The sequence below is a fragment of the Narcine bancroftii genome, chromosome 8, assembly GCF_036971445.1.
Source record: "Narcine bancroftii isolate sNarBan1 chromosome 8, sNarBan1.hap1, whole genome shotgun sequence".
NCBI classification, from domain to species: Eukaryota; Metazoa; Chordata; class Chondrichthyes; order Torpediniformes; family Narcinidae; genus Narcine; species Narcine bancroftii.
This window is the reverse complement of record NC_091476.1, coordinates 15,789,244-15,810,301: the sequence shown is the minus strand read 5'-3', so window position 1 is coordinate 15,810,301 and position 21,058 is coordinate 15,789,244. Positions and strand designations below refer to the sequence as shown.

At 40.3% G+C, this 21,058-nt stretch overlaps 1 protein-coding gene across 4 annotated transcripts in view; it reads right to left on the bottom strand.

The window, feature by feature from the left end:
• Window positions 1–5,862: 5,862 nt before the first annotated feature.
• Window positions 5,863–21,058, bottom strand: part of LOC138740387 (uncharacterized protein C8orf48-like) — a 77,367-nt gene continuing 62,171 nt past the window's right edge. For all 4 annotated transcript variants that reach the window (XM_069892960.1, XM_069892963.1, XM_069892962.1 and 1 more), the window contains one exon: window positions 5,863–13,308. In XM_069892960.1, the coding sequence (XP_069749061.1) occupies window positions 13,204–13,308 (105 nt within the window). In that variant the 3' untranslated portion in view covers window positions 5,863–13,203. The remainder of the gene's footprint in view (window positions 13,309–21,058) is intronic.

Genomic DNA, 21,058 nt, shown 5'->3' with positions numbered 1-21,058 from the left:
CTCTTGTGAAGAGTTAATCCATTATCTTGACATCCCTGCCAAGGGAAACATTAACTACACTTCTACACTGAGAAATCCCTTAATAACTTTTGATAGTTCAATTAGATATGCTCTCATTGTTCTAAACTGAAGACTGTACATCCTAGTCTGCTCAATCTCTCCTCATACATCGGACCCACCATACCATGAATCCAACTGGTGAGCCTTCAAAGCAATCCTTCAATAAAGCAAAACATGTACAGGCACGCCCAAGTTCCTTTGAACACCAATACCTATCAGCATTAAAAGCAACACACTACCTTTCCATTTTTCTACTGAATTGGACAACCTCACATTTTTTCCATATTACGGTCCATCTGCTACACCATTTACTTTGTTCATCCATATCCCCTTGAAACCTAGGCATCCTTTTCACTGCCCACATTACTACCTAGTTTTATAACATCAGCAAACATGGATATCTTATGCTTGACTCCCTCATCTCTATCAGTGGCATAAACTGTGAACAGCTGGGTCCCCAACACCCATTCCTGTAGCACCCACAAGTCTTATCCTCCAATACCAAAAGAGACCCATTTATTCTCACTCTATAATTACCCATTTAGTAATTCCTCAAACCACACCAGTATATTTTCCCAATATTGTACATTCCAATTTTGGTTAATAGCCATTTGTGTGGTATCCTATCAACGGCCTTCCACAAGTCCAAGTATACCACACGAACTGGTTTACCTTTAATTATTCCACTAAAAATTCCAAAAGGTTCGTTAGACATAATTTCCCCTTGGTTAAGTCCAAGTTGACTCTGCCCATCCTTACTATTACCTTCCAAGTACCTTTAATTAATGATAGGCTCCCGCAGTTTTCTTACCATGATGTCAAGCTAATTGCTCCATAATTCCATGTTTTCTGGCTTCCTGCTTTCTTAATTAGTGAGGTTACATTCGCTATGATCTAATCTGTAGGAATCATTATAGAATCTACAGAACTTTGGAGCAACATGTCTTCATAATCTCCATATTCACCTTTTTCAAAATCCTGGGATCACGTCCTACAGGTTTATCGCCTTTCATTCCTATTAATTTCTCAAAAACTAGGCTTTTACTCTCGACTTGCAGTGAATTATCATTTCTGGTAGGTTTTCTGTGCACTCTTCTGTGAAGACAGACCCTTCAAAATAAATGGTTTAGAAATTTCCATGTGATAATTTCATAAAGAACATTCAGAGGTGGACTTCAAATGGTGGCCTTTCCAACACTAAACCTATACCACAGATTTAATTTGGAGATGGACAAACATTTTGAGAAAGATATAATATAAAATCAGAGATATAATGTTGAGGTTTTATAAGACATTGGTCAGTCCGCACTTGTGAGCAGTTTTAGAATCCTAGTCTAAGAAGGCATTAGAGAGGGTCCAGAGGAAGTTCACTGGAAATGATCCCTAGAATGAAAGTTATCATATGAGGAGCATTTGATGACTAAGGGACTGTATTCACAAGTTGAGATGGATGAGGGAGGATATCATTGAAACCTATTGAATACTGAAAGAACTGGATAGAATGGACATGGAGAAGACGTTTCCTATGATGTGGGAGTCTAGGACCAGAGGGCACCAATCTCAGAACTGATGGATCAAACCCAATCCCTACAATCCTCCAATATCCTGATAAGAACAATGGTAGACAATTAAATGCCTGAAGGGAGGAAGACATCCATCCCCATTCTCAATAAGGGCAGAGCACACCATTACAATCCAAAAATAATGTCTGCAATAATCTTGAGTCAAAAGTGCTTTGAGGAGAATTCATAGGTCACACCTAAAACCTATCCTGGTCCAATCACTTCATGCCTTAGAAAGCACTTCCTCCAAAATTCAAAGAAACAAGGCACGTTCCCATTGTCGCCATTTTTTATGCTTTTAAGGGTGGCACAGTTAATCAGAGCCGTTAGCGCAACACTAGTACGGTGCCAGCAACCCAGGTTCAATTCTGGCACTGTCTAAGGAGTTTGTATGTTGTCCCTGCGTCTGTGTGTGTTTCCTCTGGGTGCTCAACTTTCCTCCCACTGTTCCAAACGCACTGGGGGTGTAAACTGGGTGGCATGGACTCATGGGCCAAAATGGCCTGTCACCATGCTGTATGTCTAAATTTTTTTTTTAATAGCGGATAGGAGGCAGATGAGCTTTAATACTGAGAATTGTGACAAGTTACAATTCGATAGAAAAAAGAAAAAGGGCAACAAAGTCAAAGGGGATAGAAGAACCTTCGGGTATATATGCATAGTTTCTTGAAATTAGTATGGCAGGTTGAGAAGGTGAGAAAGTGATCATAAAAACATTCAGAATCCTGCGTTTTACTGATAGAGCTAGAAAACGAGAAGGTCGTGATAAATCTTACAAGAGCAAGAAAGTCATAATAAATCTTTACGAAACACCGGCTCAGTCACATTTGGAGTACTCTACCCTGTTCTGGGTATCTCACTTCAGAAAAGATGTGAAGACTTCGGAGCAGGTTCAGAAGAGTTTACCAAAATGATTTCAGTGATGAAGAACTTTAGTTATATAAAAATCCCTTTCTCTTCTGTTTAGAAGAGAAAGGTGTGAGATGTGACATCGATGTTCAAAATTATAAAGGCTATTGAAGAGTTGGTAAAGAGAAACAGTTCTCATTTGTGGTGGAGGTAAGAACATGAAAATACAGGAAGATTATTGGCAAAGAACCAAATGCAATATGGGAGATCCTGCCTCACAAATCTGATAAGTTTTTTGTTTGAATAGGGAACCTTGAGGATTGATGAGGCCTGGGTGTTGTATATATTGGACTTTAGAAAGGCTTTTGACAGGATCCTGCATGGCAAGTTATTTGGAAGGTTTGATCACAAGATCCGGGGTGAACTGGCCAGTTTGACTCAAAATGTCTTCATGGAAGGAGACAGTGTAGCATTGGTGTGATTATTTCCTGACTGCAGGCAAGTGACCACAACCCCTGGTGTGTTGCTGGGGTTAGTTCTGGGTTCACTATTATTTGTTTTCAATATTACTGATTTGTATGACAGTGTAGTTACACAAATAATAAATTTGCAGATGACATCAAAATTGGTGGTGCAGTGGATAGAGGGGAAGGTTCTTTTAGTTTACAACAGGATCTAGGTCAGTTAGCTAGATGGCCCAAGGAGTGGCAAATGAAATTTAACTCTAGGTGTTGGAATTTGGATATTTAAACCAGGATAGGATTTACACAATAAATGGTAGAGCCACAAATAATGTTGTTGAATAGCGCATAGTTCCATGAAATTGGCAACTCAGGTGGACAGGGTAGTGAAGAAGGCATTTGCTACACTCACCTTCTATTGGGAGGATACTGAGTACAAATGTTTAAGCTCAAGACAGATGGAGCTATCTCAGGCTTTGGTGAGACTATTTGGGGTACTAGGTGCTGTCCAAGTTGTCCAGCAATAGGAAGCATTATCAATAAGTTGGAATGGGTGCAGAACAGGTTCTTCAGCTCTGGCTAAAATGATGTCTTCAATACAGTAGAACGACAGATTCATTCCAATGTCAAAATTTGTGAACCAGCACTTCCTTTGCTAAAAGGTGCCTTGATCCATGGGATGCAATTTTCTGTATGGAATTTGAGCCAACAGAGAAAGGAATGGCCTGCAAATTATTTTCCCCAAAATTAAATTTGATTGATTTTTTTTTATTGGCAGCAGGACCTGTTCCAAATCTGGCAAAATTCATATTGCAACATTTCATTCAATGGTTTTAATACAAAAAGGAAACTTATGCTTCCATCCTACTGACAAAGCATTCTTTTTGGCTACAAAAGGAGTTTTGATTTGCCTATATTTCTTTGATAATGGCAACTATTTGTTAATAAGCCATTCATTAACTTTCATGGCATATTTCACATGTTTGTACTGTTTGGAGGTTTTCAGCGGGTAACCAAACCGTTCATTAAAATGGAGTAAAACACAAAAGTCTGCAGAATCTGATTTTATAGTAAAAACAAAGGCTGGTTGGCTGTGTGCAACTAATTCTAACTAAATAGAGGTCAAAGAAAAAAAAAATGGAAAAGGAGGCATCTTAAAAGGGGCCTCAAAACTTTTGAACAGTTCATGTGATCTCGCACAATGAGTGAAAGGGAGTAGAGTAAATTAATTTAATATATATTGATGGACCATCAATAATCACAAAAGATTGAAATTGATAGACTTTTATTAACTATAAACTGGAACAGCCATCAACCTCATTGACTGATCAAGGCAGAGTGGAATGAGGAGCATGCAAAGCGCTTATAGGTAGCATCGGTCTCAGGAGGCGTGTCCAGCCACTAGCAGCCAATCATAATATAATAGTAGTTTATCACATATATTAAATCAAAATTAACAATGCAGGCCTATGAGTCTTTTATCTCTGTTCTACAATGGAAAAGTACCACATACTATGCAGTCTATACATTTCTCAGTAATTCTTCTGACAATTTTTTTTTCTGATCACACCTCATTTGGGGATTGGAGTTAGCAAAAAGTGGTAAATCAATCTACAGCAGCAATCAAGATTCAGCTTGGAAGCAGCTGAAGTTCTGGAAGACCATTGACCATTTCCAAAAGTAAAGCAATTTTCAGTGACATTGAAACGAAGTCCCTTCATTTCCAAAGATTCACAAAGCTCTTCTCAACTGCAAGAACCTCAAGTGACATCTCTTTTATGGGTAATGTACATCATGTTGACAAAAACTTGGCAAAGACCTTAGTGTGTAATTAGATACCATTTCAATCAGGCTTCTTCAGCCTGATCAAATAGATTTGGCACAGAATTTGCACTTCGTTTTTTATTTTAAACTATAGCTGAGTACTGTTAACCGTTAGCCCTCTTTTGGCTCAAGCTGTATTAAAACCACTCAAGAAAAATTTGATTGGATGAACCCAAAATGTCTTTACATTCCCTAAGTGGATTCACATACCCAAATGTCTGCCAAATGCATTAGCTGGATACAGGTTCTTAATTATAATAAGCTGCCCTTGGTCTGCACTACTAGAATATACTGAATTAAATTTGACTGCTACCAAGGAAGTCAAAATAGTTAAGTGTCACAACATGTCAGTGGCAGATTTAACCATTAGGCTGAAGCCTAGGGTTCTGGAAGGGAAGGGGTCCAGTCAAACAACAATAGATATGAGATACAACAAAAGAAATATTACTTTAACGATGCCAAAGGGAACAAAGTATTTTAAAATTGCAACAACATAGGTTTCAACATTCCTGGCGATTGGCTTTCACCTATTCACTGAAATTTTTTTTAAAAAACAACGGGCCCACCCAGGGCAGCAGCAGTGGCTCAATTTGGGATTAATGGTCATCTTCGCTACCCATAATCCCCCATGCAGGTGGAACCCCTCTGCTTGTGCCAGCACCAGGGCTATGCACAAGCCTGTTGTCACCTGCCTTCTATCCATTATCATGTACCCAATTGTTGTTATAGAGTTAATTTCAACAATTCTAATCATAACACAGGTAAGTATAAATAACCCATACCTTTCAGGAAATTTTATCTTCTGTTCAAATACAGTTGCACGGGGGTTGGACGTGGGAGAACTGGAAAACTAATGGTAATAAAATTGTTTCATCTCATTTGGCCTTCATGTATTGTGCTTCTTTGAAATAAATAAGATAAAATCCATTCTTAACACTAGTGCTGCGGGTGGGCTACTGCGCTTCAATTTTTTGGCTTCATCTGGCGTTAAGGAAATGGAAATAGGGTAGTGTCCTGGGTAAACTTGTACCTCTCACTTTGTTCGTTTTAGATTGGTCACAGTGTTTGAGGTATCGAAAGAAAACAGAGACACACGCCGAGAGCACTTCAGTTTATACAAATCTTTATTACAAAATCTTAAGCTGATTTCAAACTACAATATGCAAGCCCTTCCCAATTATACTTATCAACGCCTGGACTGGTCCCAACTGCCGAAGCGAGGCAACGACCGCACACTTGCAGTAGGTTGTCAGGGCGCCGGTAGCAGCTTCTCCACCTCCCCCGACTGGGACGTTGGTTGGACTCTAGAAGTTCTTCTTCTTGCTGAGAGACGTTTCCACCCCTCAGAGAGTCTGAAACTTCAGCAGCGGGACCACGGCTTATATTACCCATTCTAGCTTAATACTTTGAATACAATGGTTTACTTAGCTTCAAGGTCTCGCCTGACAGTCTGCGACCAACAATCCCATCTATCTCAAACAGCAACCGGCTAACAAGCAGAAAGATTAAACGTTCTTGGTACCAGATGTCTTTTTGTCAGATAACTGCATCTCTGGGCCCTATGGTGGAATTTAGCTTATGTCTGTGATTCTTACATTATTCTCAAAGTAGGTTACTGTTACCCAGCCTTGTATCAGCAAAAGCATGGACTAAATCCTCCATTACAGGTAGTGAACAGTGATATGGTCATTAATGTCAGCTGACTTCGACGATTGATCCAGCTTCATATCAAGGGTTCTGTTGCTGTTCAGTCTCGAGTAGCAGGAAATTTAATTGCAAATCACAGTTAGTTCTTTGATGAATCTGGGGTACAATTGCTATTTTAAAATGGATTTGCTCAGTCTGCAGGGGCCCCCCCTGAATGACTGCGGCCCCTCCCCTCTGTACCTCCCATTGGCTGGGCCAGCACTGAGCTCACTTTCCTTTGGCTCACTGCCCAGTCAATCGTCAGGCAGCTGGTGACATGCATCCACTCTCAAGCTACGCCGCACGTGGTCTGGGCAGAGCAGTGGGCGGGTAATGGGAGGAGGGAGGAGAAGAAGCAGCAGCATGTGCCATTGCGATGCCCCAGTACCATCGTGGCTCAGAGTGGGGTGGCTGCTTGGCCCTGCAAAATTGCAGACCAGCCTTAAAGTGTGTTTGCACCACCAAGGAAGGAGGGAGTGAAGGAGCAGGGCACAGATCATAACCAACGAAGATGCGGGAGGGGCGTGCAGTCGGGGGCACTGCTGGCCCCTCGAGTGATGGAGCCATGGCGGCTACGGATTTGCACCATTCAGCATTGATTGGTCTGGAAGCAGTGGCGCTAGAGAGGCATCCGCAGGTACACCGTTTGGAAGGGGGTCAGCAGGGTCAAGGTGGGGGTGGATTGGGGGAGGGGGGGGTTGGTGGCTGGGCTGGGATGGAAAGTGAATTGGTGTATTGGGAGATCCTTGTAGCATTGAGAGCTTGTATTTTTGTGTTGGTAAAGTTATGTAAAAGATGGGTGTCAGATGTTTGGACAGGGGTGCGATTTTCTGAAGATACGCCACTGGGTGGGTGTGCATGGCCTGCAAAATCCCCCCCCCCCCATGACACTGATCCTGGAGGTCCTTACTAAACCTCAGCCTAGGGGCCCGGATGGTAATTAATCCACCACTGCAACAGGTGATGGAACACTGAAGGTTTGGGTGATGGTTTTGATGTATATTGGCAACTGACAAGAGCAAATGTGAAAATTAAAATGCTCCATGAATTCTGTGATGAGCCCAGCATGTGACAATTCTACGCACAATCAAACTCTATCCAGTCTAATTGAAGTTAATTTGCAGATAATTTGTACTTTTCCTTTGGTGTTTTTTTTAATTTACATACATTATTCAAATTTTGCACATCCTTTCATTTTATATTTGTCTTGTAAATCTACAACACTTGAATATAACAACTTGAAGAAAACATTTGTGCTCAGGTTATTATGAAGTAGGTAAAGCCAAAATGGAAAACACACTCCACGCCTACATGCTTACCATTTTAAAAATAATGTGGATGTGTAATTCTGTTATAAATGTCAAACACTTTCACTTTTATAATTGTAACAAATTCTGATAACAATTACTGCAATATACCTTTTAATCTCCACTTCACTAATATTCCAACAGAGCTCCTCAGCCAAATTTCATTAGGAGCCACTGGTGTCACAGAAGGGGGTGACACCAAAATGACAGTCTATAAAATTTCTGTGCAGTGTTTCAGCAGAAATGAATTATTTTTTAAATTAAAATATCCCTGTAGTTATAACAACAAAAACATTTTTGGTAAGCCCAGCTGATATGTAAGCTTTACCTGCAAGGCTAAAACTTTATGTTAATTTACTTTTTGAACTTTCTAGTGTGCTCCAGTCAGAGCTGTCATTATTACCCAATTACAAAGATGCTTCGAATCAGATGGCTTTGTCTGCACGCACTGCAAGCGCGCGATGTTGTTTTCATTGCTGCTGGCCTTTTTATAGTTGCTGCAATTAGTATTTGTGATTTATGAATAACATAAATACAAAAAAATTACTAAGGATTCTTTATGGACTGGTACGGTGGGTGGGGGGTGGGGTGAAATGACACCAGGAGTTATTGCACTGGGTGACCCCCAAAACCCTAGTGATGCCAGTGTCAAGGAGCATCCACACATTGGCCAGGATACCAAAATACACATGCAACAATTTTTGGGGGATAACTGACAATTTTTTTTTTTTAACTACAAAGGAATTCAGACTTTCCAGCTACGATATTGAAAATCAAAAATAAACTGCTGCAAATCTAAAATTTAAAAAACAGAAACTGCTGGAAACACTCTGAATGTCAGGGCACATCTGTGGGAAGGGGAAAAAACCAATGATTCAGGTTGTAATTACTTTGGACCATAAGGATTGATGATGACTTGTTCCCATTCAAGTTTATTAGTTCTGAGTTCAATGTGAGAGAATTGCATGCACTTCCACAGATGAGACTGATGAATTCTAATCAAGCAGACGTGAGGGTAATTTGAAAGATGGTGCTCCATCCACATGCTGGGCTTCTGTGTACTCTTGTTGCACAAATCAGAGATTCTCAATAACATAATTCAAGTTCCTTCTCTGTTTGGAGGGGTCATGAGCCTGAAATTCCCAGAGGTCAGTTGTATTACTTCAAGGATACTTTGAGCAAATCTTTTGATTTTTTGTTCCCTCTGTTCACTGAGAAATTGCTTGATGTAAGAGAACTTAGAATAAAGTGCATCAGCAGGCGTGGACAAGTATGTGGACATCATGCCCTGACCACTGTTGATGACTCACCTGCCTCCATGCTGGGGTGCTGGCCCAGGAGAAGACACTGATGTTAGTTCATCTATCCCTCTAGTGAATTTGGAGGATATTTTAGAAACCGTATTGGTGGCATCTTAGCATTGACCAGATATCAAATATGGAAAAGCAGGGATCATCATTTTTATCCAGTCAATCATGAGTGCTGAATCAGTACATTTCACCCACAGTTAAGATCAGTTACGTGGAACTCATGACGCAGAAAGTATGTCTAATTGGATCTAAGGGGATGCAACTCAATGTGGATTAAAATTTATCCTTCAACCTCAGGATGAAAATGGCTCAGCTTCTCAGTATACAATTCTAATGATGTTTAATCAAGAATGAAAATACAATCCATAATACAAGCAAACTGCTGTTTGCTTTTCAATTCAATCCCTCAAATGGAAGCTTACTAATTGTATATTGATTTTTTTAAAGAATGATACAATATTAACTGGAAAGGCCAAATGTAGAATTTGATTTCATTCTGACTTCCTCCTCCCAACTATATGCTACACTTCTCCCTGGTGCATAAGCTGGAATCAAAAGGCTGGACTTAAATACTCTCAAATTTTGACTAATGGTGTTGTATTTTTCTGTTCATAACGGCAATACAAGTTCGACTTACTTGTCAAGCTCCTTTCCCAAAACACTATGCCTAAAACCCACGAGTTCAAAGGGCACCCCTCATGGGCTCAGTAAGTTTAAGCAGTGAGTAACAGAACCAGAGAGTGAAAATAGATCCCTAGTCTGCAGGCCACGAATTGATCTGAGAACAGGAGCAGCTTCACTTTCTTGAGTGACACAAGTGGGAAATAAATTAGACAGAGCTTTTGCTCCATGTTTTCTGTGTTGCTGAATGTCAGATATATGTGTGCAAGAATGATATTGCTTCACAATCGAATACAAACTTAATAAATTAATTACAACCATACCTTCATAAATACCCAGAGCATCAAAGACATGAGAGACTGTAAGTGGGTGGATTTAGAAATGGGCAGGGTGTTCAAATCACTTAAAGCAACAACATTTTTGACCAGTTATCTGTAGAGGCTCTGTTTGCATCCATACTGTCATATATTTTCATCAAATTGGGAAAAGACCTGGCAAACCCCTTCATCACTGATTGTAAACCACACTTTGGATTACCATTGACCAGATACTGAACTGGGGTAGTCCAATCAAGACCTTTTTAAAACATTCAATAGTACTCACCTTGACAGCTTCCTGTGCTAGATCATTCCATATTCCATCATTGTGTGAGTGAAAAGGTTGCCTTTCAGGTCATTTTTAAATCGTCTCCCTCTCACCTTAAGTCTATGCCTTAATATATCTGGTGTGTTCTAGACTTCCCCATCCTGAGAAAAAAATTATGCCTATTTACCTTATCTATATCTCTTTTGATTTCAAAACCTCCCTCAGCCTCCTATACTCCAGAGATAAAATTGACAGCCTATCCAGCCTCTCCCTACAAGTTCTGTTAATGTTCTTGTGAATCTTGGTCCTTCAACTTCTCAGCGCAGAAATATTCAGCTAAATTCCTTCCTTGCTTACCACTTTCTGAATCTTCTTTTCTGCTGGCTTCCTACTCCTTGAGTGATACCCACTGGTTTCCACCAATGTTCCCTTTAACACATGCCCACATTAGTTAGCAAGAAAGCATAGCACAATGCTACATTTCACCTCCAACCTGCTGGAGTGGAGCTAATTTACTGGAATAATTAGAAACTGTTCAATCTGTGGTTCCTACAGCCCAGAAACCAGGTCATCTCAATCTCAGAATTAATGCTGCAACAAGCAGAAAAAAGATGCACATTGCAAAAAGATTCAAAGAGAGGCCTTGCTTTCAATATCCTCAAGACAAAGATCTTTCTCCAACACACTCTCCAGCAATAGTGATTCAGGGTGAGATTGGAAAATGTGGAACACTTCCCACAGACACCATGGAAATACAACACAAGAACAAGCACCTCAGTTCATGTCCTCAATGGCAATGATGCCAATCTAAACTACTCCCATCCTCCCATCTGCCTGCACATCTGCCCTGACTGTATATGAGGCTATCAAAATGCCTCTTAAAAATGTTGTTCCCATACTGCTTCTATCATCTCCATGGTAGTACGTTCTACACTCTGTGTAAAAAAAATCTGTATTTTACACCTATCTACTCTTTCTATGTCTTTCATAATTTTATATACCCGATACCCCAAATACTTCAGACAAAATCAAAAGTCTCCAAACACTTCTGATAATTTGGATATTCCAATCCAGAGATCATCTCAATACACCTCTTCAGTTCTCCCTATCCTTATATACAATTAGAACTGTACACAATATTCCAAAGTGACAATGTTTTATATAGTTACAGCATGATTCCATATCTTTAAATTCAATGGCCTGAACAAGAATGTCGTATACCTTCTTTACCATCCTATCCACCTGAGTTGCCACTTTCAGGGAGCTGCAGACCTGCATCCCAAGATCCCTCGATTAATGCTTCCCTCGATTAAAACAGGCCCTTCTGTTTTCTGTATATATTTGACCGCCCAGCAAGTACACATATTAACAATAAAAAATAAATAAACACTGGCCTTAGTGTGCCTGCACAGCCTTTAGCCAAATGAATAAAAGAGTTTGAAGATCAAGGGCTCCAACCCAGGACAAATGTCATGGTTTCCTGGGCTGTAGTAATCCTTGCATCTGATATGTTTAGTGATATAGATTACCTTGAACAGGCTCCTCAAGACACTAGAACAATGGTTCTCAACCTTTCTTTTCCCACTCACAAAATACCTTAAGTAATGCCTTACCAATCATAGAGCACGTGTGGCATCCTATGCTGTAGACGCTCTTTGGTTAGTAAGGGGTTTCTTATGGTGGTATGTGAGTGGGGAAAAAAAAAAGGTTGAGAACCACTAATCTAGAATGATACTCCAATACATCTCTTGAAAATCCTCCAAATCCTTTGGAAGGCCAAGTAAAGCATCACCAGTGTTTTTTCCCATACCAACAATTCTAAACCTGATGCCCCAATTACACTATTGGGCAGGGCCAATTTATCTGCATGCCTATCAACAGACTCCCAAGATAAATACTCTATTCATGATTATCAAGTGGACAAACAAAACGATTCAAAAACGTTTCTAAGAAAATGCAAGATCAACACTGACTCTTGAGCATTCCTGGCCCATGACTGTTCAAGGTGGAGAAAGAGTATTTTCGATGACTGAGCATCTTGAGTCGCTACAGAAAAGAATGCAGAAGGCTAATGTAAATACCAGGAGTGCACCACTTCATAAGTTACCCTTCTTATCAGGCAAGTAATCGACGGAATAGTCACGTCAGGACAAACAGAACCAGAAAGAAAGCAAGTCATCCTCGGTCCCACGGACTAATGAGGTAGGGGAAGATGAAACAGGCATTGCAAATCATTGTTACCTAAAGGGACAGATGGAGGAAAAGCAAAGGGTGGGAGGAAACCAAATTTGGCAATGTAAATGTGAGGCAGTGAGAGCATATGCAATAAATACTCCTTGTTGCGAGTTACTTTGAAATATAAATAGTGTTTAACAGGAGATAAAAGATTCTACTGACATTCCATTTCTAGTGATAAACCTGGAATCAGGTTCCTTTTCTTGCTTGTAAACATGATTATTCTGCTGTACAGTATTACACTCAGATTTTTGGACAATATAAAAGGGATTCATAGCTAACCCTGTCTTCATCCAACATCCACACTGATTTTCCTTGTCTGGATAACAGACATAAGCAAAAAAGCTCATTGCTCCATTCTACTTTTTATCCCTTTGAAAGCATTTTGGTAGCAAAATTCTTGGGCCAGTCAAAATTAACAAATGCAGCATGGACCAGGATTTAAAACACAGTCGTTGAAAACTTTGTGCTCAGTTCTTCTTTCACTGCTTAATCAATGTGAAAAGTGAAGTTGTTGTCTGAACCAGGACGAGGTCAACAGCCTTTATTTAATAAATTGTTTGAAAAAAATAAATTTTGTTGAGGTAGTTGTTAAGACTTTTTGAACCTAGAGAATCCCCAAGCATTCAGTAACCATTCATTATATTGCATGACTCAGTTCCCAAAAGGATTATTTGCTTTGAAAGTCCTAATTAGTAAATCATTATCTTAAATTTATTTTATCGAATAATGTCTTCCACATCAGAGATGCAGTATCTGAATACTTTGGAAGGCTGTTGTGGATTTCTCCAATCAATGTTAGACCATCCTGCAAAATAAAGCAAATGAAAGAGCAAAAGTGAGGAAGGTTTATAAAGGATGAAAACCTAACATTGGTCAGCCACTGTAACTATAAAATAAAGGGAAAACAATGACATTTCTGTTACATACTTTTCATTTGAACTTATGGCTGAGATAAAAGCAGATATTCTGACTAGGTTGGAAAGGAAATTTGCCCAAATAATAAAATCCAATTCCTCAACCTTCAGTTCTGATATATCTAAAGCAGGGGTGGCCAACCTTTTCCATTTTTAATTTTTAAGTCAGACATACAGCACAGTAACAGGCCATTTTGGCCCATGAGTCTGTGCTGCTCAATTAACCTACACCCCCAGTAGGTACTCATGGACCAAATTGGCCTGTTACTATGTTGTATATCTAAGTTAAAAATTAAAAGGTTGGCCACCCTTGACCTAAAGTATTGAAGCCTCAACCTTTGTCCCTCCCTCATAAGTCATAGCAGAGGGAAATTTCAGAGAGTAAATGGTGGAAGTAGCAAACCAAATAACAATAAAAAGAAATGGGAAAGAAACTCCTTAAAATCAACTGAGAAATTTTCATATCGTCAAAATGAAGGTGGCTAATTTCAGATTGGGTGTGAAGGACTGGGGCAGCAGGGGTTGGAGGTAGATGTCATATTTTCTTGGTATGACACGAGTTGGGAGTGTTGAAAGAGATCTCCCTTTATGTGTGGTGTGAACCTTCATTCACTTCTGCCTTTGCAGCAGCATCTAGAGACCATGAATGGCAATTTTGTGAAGGAGAGAACATGGTTTGGGTACCCAGGGAACAGAAGGAATGGAAAATAATGTGGCATAGTTGGCGTAGCGATTAGCTCAACACCTTTACACAGTGCCAACGATCAGGACCGAGGTTCGAATTCCACGCTGTCTCCAAGGAGTTTGAACATTCTCCGCATGTCTGCATGGGTTTTCCCCAGGGGCTCTGATTTCCTTCCACCGTTCGAAACGTACTGGGGGGCTGTTAGTTAATTGAGTGTAAATTGGGTGGGCCAAAATAGCCTGCTACCATTTTTAAAAATGTTAAATTTATCATTTAAAAATTTCAAATTTAAAAAGTAAAATTTTTAATTTAAATTTAAAATGTGACACATGATCTCATAACATCCTGATTGTTTCATATCCATGTAACTTTAAATAGCTGGGTCTTTGTTACAACCAATAAAATACTCAGATTTGAAGATGCCACTCAAGATTGTAGATAATAAAAGAATTTGATGAAGTTAGGCTGGTACTTGTGGTGTATATGGATTTTTGTAAAGCATTTGACAAGGTCCCCCATGAGAGACACATTCACAAAGTCATAAGGCAAGGGATCCATAGAAACTTGGCTAGTGTGGATCCAGAATTTGCTTGCCTATAGAAACCAGAGAGTGTAGAGGATGGAACATATTCTGCCTGAAGGTCAGTGACTAGTAGATTTTTGTGATTTTTAAAAAATGACTTTGATGAAGAAGTGGAAGGATGGATCAGTAAGTCTGGACATGATACGAAGGATGGAGGAGTTGCGAATAGTGTTGAAGTTTGTCATAGGCTACAAAAAGGATATAAACAGGATGTAGAGTTGGGCAGAGAAGTGGCAGATAGAGTTCAATCTGGATAAGTGTGAGTTGATGTATTTTGGAAGGTCAAATCTGATGGCTGAGTACAGGGTTAATGGACAGTATGGAAGAACACAGGGACCTTGGGGTCCAAATTTCTACATCTCTCAAGCTTGCCAGGTAGGTTGATAGGATAGTTAAGAAGGTCTATTGGATGCTTCAATAGTTAGGGAATTGATTTCAAGAGTCGAGACATCATGTAGGAACTCTACAATTCTCTGGTGAGACCACACTTGGAATATACTTTTCAGTTCCGGTTGCTTCATTATAGGAAGGAAGTGGAAGCTATGGAGAGGGTGCAGAGGAGATTTACCAGGATGTTGCCTGGATAGGAAAATGTCTGATGAGGCAAGATAAGCAGAGTGAGGGCTTTTCTCTTTGGAGCGTATTAGGATGAGAGGCATAAGATAAGACAACCAGCCCCTTTTTTCCACTGCAGGAGTAGCAAACACCAGAGGACATCTGTACAAAGAAAAGAGTGGAAAGTTTATGAGAGGCACCAGGGTTAAGTATTTTACACACAGAGTTCTGAGTGCCTGATATGCCTTACCAGGGGTAGTGATAGAGGCTGAAGCATATGGGCATTTAAGAGACTCTTAGACACATTGATGAAAGAAAAATAGAGGGTTATGAGGTAGAATTTTTTTAAATTTCACTAGGAATATATAGGTTGCCACAACATCAAGGACCAAAGAGCTTGTACTGTGCTATGCAGTTCTATCTTCTCAGTGATACGCTGCTGCAGAAGAACATGATAGGATGTGGATCAGAAATTATGGAATGAATTAGATCAACTATCTTCATGGGCAACTGAAATTTAACAGACAAATATAAACCACTGTGCATAGGAATAGAAAATAAACATGAACACATGGCCTTTGTTACTTTCAAAATATTTGAGAATGACTTGGGAAAGACCTAAGAATCCTAGCATTTGCATGTCCTGAACAATTCAATCCAAAGCAAAGCAACAAACTTACAGATGATGAGAATTGCAGCCAAAACTGCAGCATAGAAGCCAGAAGATGTGATTAGATTGGATCTTGACTACAACATCAATTTCAGAACTCTTAGACAAAATTGAATCATTCATGCACCAGAAAACAGTTCTAAGAAACACAGCTGCTCCCTGGTTTTCATGGTCTGGGTTAAGAGGGAATTACTTTAGTTTTACAATGCAGAAAGATGATTTTTCAAAACGGAATTACATGGGTTGGTTAAAGAATATAAATCATGCAACTGATTAAATTAAGTATGGGATTCAAATAAGAAAACTGCGTATTTCAGGTAAACGTTATGAAATTCAACTCCAATTGATAATCCTTCTACCCATCTCCAATTCTCCTCCTCTTCTTGAACACACCCCTTCAGCTTGTTTCCTGTTCTTGGCTTTTTCATCATTAATTGCTGATGGGATGTCACCTACCTTTTTTTTAAAAAAAATAGTTAAGTTTCATACGTCTTAAAAATACAAAAATTTCCATCAGTTTTATATGAACACCCATAATACATAATATTCCTCCCTCCCCCATACCTCCCAAATCCTCCCCTAAATAATAATCCCATAAGATAGAAAAGAAAAAGAAAAAAAAAGAAAAGAGATGAGAATCTGATTAGAATCACTTATAAAAATTAAATTATTTTTGCCTTTTATCAGCAAGGAATTGAGAAGGATCAAGGCTCAGGGAATCTTTCATAATGTAATACCTACTAAACATAAATATTTTTTTAAAAAGTATCTTACCTATTTCTCAAATTATATGTAATTTTTTCAAAAGGTACACAGCTACATATTTCAGAGAGTCATTTATCTATTCCTAAATTTGAATCTAATTTTCATGAGACTGCTATATTTTTCCTTGCAACTACCAAAGCAATTTTCACAAATTGTGTTTGATATTTATTAAATTTTAATTTTTACCTAATTCCAGAAAGATTATCTACCTATCAAAAAAATAATTGGAGGGATGAGACCCACCTTGATGTCTCCACCCTGCTCACTCACTGCAACCTTGCATGCCTCCACCCCCATGAATATGCAGCTCTCCACTCACTCTGCACCAACCCCAACTTTAACACTAAACCCATAGACAAGGGAATAGCTGTCAACGTTTGGCAGACGGATCTCTACATTATTCAAACAGTTCTCGGACACCTCTTCAGATCTACCCCTAGACCAGGACCCCCACCAACTATCAGACAATTGTCTCCATCATTTCAAATTTCCCTGCCATTGCCTCTGCAAGCTTGTACTACTTGTTTTTATCTCCTGCCCAAGATGCACAAGCAGAGCTGCCCTGGCAGCTCCACTGTTTTTGCCTGCTCCAACCTCTCCATGTGGTGGCTTGTTGCGTGCCTAGTGCAACTACATCATTACACCTTGACTCTATCTTGTCCTGCCCTTGTCCAATCACTTCCCACCCACTTCTGCGTCATCTCACAAGGTCTTCATCATTTTAACGATCTCCAATTCCAAGGCACCCACTGCCTCATCTTTATATAGACGTGCAATTTCTATGCACATCCATTCCCCATCACAAAGGCTTCAGGGGCCCTGTATTTCTTTCTTGAACTCAGATCTGATCAATTTGCTCTTGCAGTTGGTGGAAATTATTCTTCTCCTTAACAACTTCTCTTGATTTCTCCCATTTTCTCCAAATCCAGGGTGAAGTCATGGGCACATGCATGGGCCCCAGTTCTGCTTGTATTTTGTCGGCCACATGGAACACTCCTGTTCCAAACAACTCTGTCGCCAAACAGAACTTGAAAATGTCATCATCTTCACTGCCAACTTTCATCCTGTCCTCAAATTCACTTGGACCATCTCTGATACCTCTCTCCCTTTCTGGAACTCTCTGTCTCTATCTCAGGAGACAAATTATCTGCCAGTATTAATTACAAACCCAGTGACATCCTCAGTTATCTGGACTACACTATGTTCTTGTAAGGATTCTGTTCCTTTCTCACAATTTCTCAGAATATGTCACATCAGTTCCCGGGATGAGGTGATCCACTCTAGTACGTCAGAAGCGCTCTGTTTTCATGTGGCTTCCTGCCCTTTGTCATTGATAAAGTTCTTACCTACATTTTCATTTCACACTCTTTAGCTCTCAACCTGGTTCCTCCGAGAGGGAATAAGGATTGTGTTCCCTTGGTCTTCACTTTTCACTCCAGCAGTCTCTGCATCAGTATGTCATCTGTCACATTTCCACCAATTAAAACTTAATCTCGCTACCAATAACATTTCTCCCCTCCACCCCTTTCCGCTTCTCACAGGACCTCTCCTTTGACTTGCTCCGCACTCCCTCCATCCCTCCACCACCATAATAGGCAATTCCTACTGCAAACAAACAGGGGAACAACCTCCTCCAGGGACATAAACAGATCTTTCAGGCGAGGCAGAGCTTCGCATGAACTTCATCCAATCTTGTATACTGAATTCAATGCTCACCACATGGTGAGACCACATGCAGATTTGGTGACTGCTTTGTTGAGTGCCTCTGCTCTGTTCTCATTTTCCAATCAGAACTCCTAGTTTCTTGTCATTTGAGTTTCTCTTTCCATTTCCACATAGACATGTCTGTTCTTGGCCAAATCGACTGTCAAAAACAAACTTGAAAAAACAGTGCATCATATTCCACCTGTGTTACCAGCAACCCAATGGTGTAAATGAGGAATTTTCCAATTTCAGATAGCCCTAGTGTGGAAGAAACTTTATGAGGAAAAGATTTACACTGTCACTAATATAATTGGCACCTGATCTGTGAAAGAAAGTTCATGCTGACAGCTTTGACATTGTCACTAACATTGTTGGCATACAGCCCGTTTTAATACAGAATCTCTCCAGCCAGATATATGATTCAGAAGCTAACCAATACCAAGGGCGTTAACAGTGATTACTGACACATTTTTCTTCATATTAAACAAAACTAAGATTTTAATATTAAAAAAATCTTAATGTCATCTCATGTATGTGAGATGCATATACCCATAACAGATATTAATTCCTCATGGTGTGGGTGCTTCAGTAACCCACTAATTTGGCCAATTCACAGTCCTGACTCCTTCTGGCTATCATTTACAGAGTACCAACACAGGCATATGTGGCCCTGTTTAAAGGAAAGACGAGCAGGAATGGCACCCTGGTGTCAGACGACAGCTCAGAAAAATGGGGCACTCCCACGAGAATACAGGTACACGCTGGATGCACACCTGCTGGTCTGTGCCCTTCCTCATCAAGGATTAGCACGGCAACGGGCATCTGGGCTCTGTGCCGAGGGAGCACCCAAATGTGAATCCAAGGCATGGGATGCGCTAGCCAAGATAGGGCTTTGGCACCTTAGGGATGACCTTGCACTGCCTTCTCAGAGACATTGTGTAAAGGTGCACACATACGCCAGCTAAGCCGGAGACACCAGGCATGAGAGTCAGAGAACAAACAATTTTCTCTCTTCCCTCCCCTCTCATACTGCAGAGCAGCTCCCACAGCAACTTGCTCCATCAGGAACACAATGACTCTGTTTGGTCGGGTGTTGGGGAGGGGGGGAGGGGTGGTGTTGCTAATGCGCTGTCATTGAGTTAGAGAATATGCCTTGCCCATCATAATGGAGGCACTTGTGTTTTTATAATTATAAAATTTTACTTAGATTTTGCAGTTTAGAAATCCTTTATTCATTGTGTTTGTAGTTACTGACTTTCAAAGGGTGGAATGTTATATGGGATTGTGGAGGGTCATGTGACCTCCCTGTCTGAAACCTAGTTGGAGGTTGCATCACCTGCCAATCAAGGCTGGACTCCAACCACCCATTAGATCACATCTTACCATTGGCTCTTTTAAATGATTCAGCAGGCATCATTGGCCAGATGCCCAGCTCAGAACAGTGTAAACATCAACACATGCCGCATCTCTTTCTCTCTGCTACTTGGTCTTGACTATGAACGCTGCTCTACGCCAGGCCACTTAACTGTGGACGTCGTTGGAGGAGTCATTGGTAAGATGGTCTTTGCACTTAGAGTGGGACTGTAGTTTTGTTTGGCAGTACTTAGCTTTGAGCTGCTCTCCCCCCCACCACCACCATTGGTTCAGGGAATTGGGAGTGTGCTTTAAGTCCCTATCTTTCTAAAAGTGTGTTAATAACTGTATATTACTTAATGCTGAGCCGCACCCTGAGGTACAGGGTTTGTGAATATGTGCATGTGTGGGAGAGTGTGGTAGGGTAAGCAGCCACTGGTATCGAGGACCCTTGCGCCCAATATGTCTTCTTACACTGCTATAGTTTGTCTCCTACCATGTGGAAGATAGATGGCCACTGGTTTCGGAGTCCAACCTGGGTCCGATGTGAATGTCCATATAGTTATTAAGTAGCAGGACAACTGAGTGCCATTTGATGTCTTTCTGTTTATTTCCCATGTGTTCAATAAAGTTACCTTTGATTGTAACACTTTTGATCAGACTCGTCTCTCTGTGAACCCACTGAACCTGATACTTTCCAAACATAACAGTAGTCCACAATTTTGGAAAAATCGTGAATATGTCACCTCATTAGGCCACACCATCAATCATTCCTATTTAGTCCACAACCTCCTTGATGCCCTCATTTTACCTTTACATGCCTGGGTAAATTATTGTGAAGCTAACATTACCAGAAATTACCCCATTTTCATGGGCAACACTCTTGACGGACTACCATGCCAAACCGGTCACCCCTTTAGCAGTCACCAGTCCATACAGTCCATTTTTTTTTTCTATATTAGTGCAAGCCTATAATACAGCCACATTTTAGGAGACCTGTACTTGGCACCATGCTGGGTACATCCCGATGTTTGCCCCAATTCACCTGGTTAATTTGCAGACTCACATGGGCAAAAGAGGGATGCTACATGATTGTACCAGCGATGGTTTGCACCAGGAATGCTGGTAAAAGTAGCCAGGGTAGTGTAGTCTGTCAATAACACAGTTAAGGCAGAATATTAAGAAAATTTTTTTATCACCTGCCTGGTCCTGATATGGTGTTTGAGCAGTTTCAAATAGATTTTGTACACAATTCAAATATATGTTGGTTACAGTTGGTATGTTCTCTTGGTGAGTGAAGCCTATCTGACTAAAATAGATAGTGCT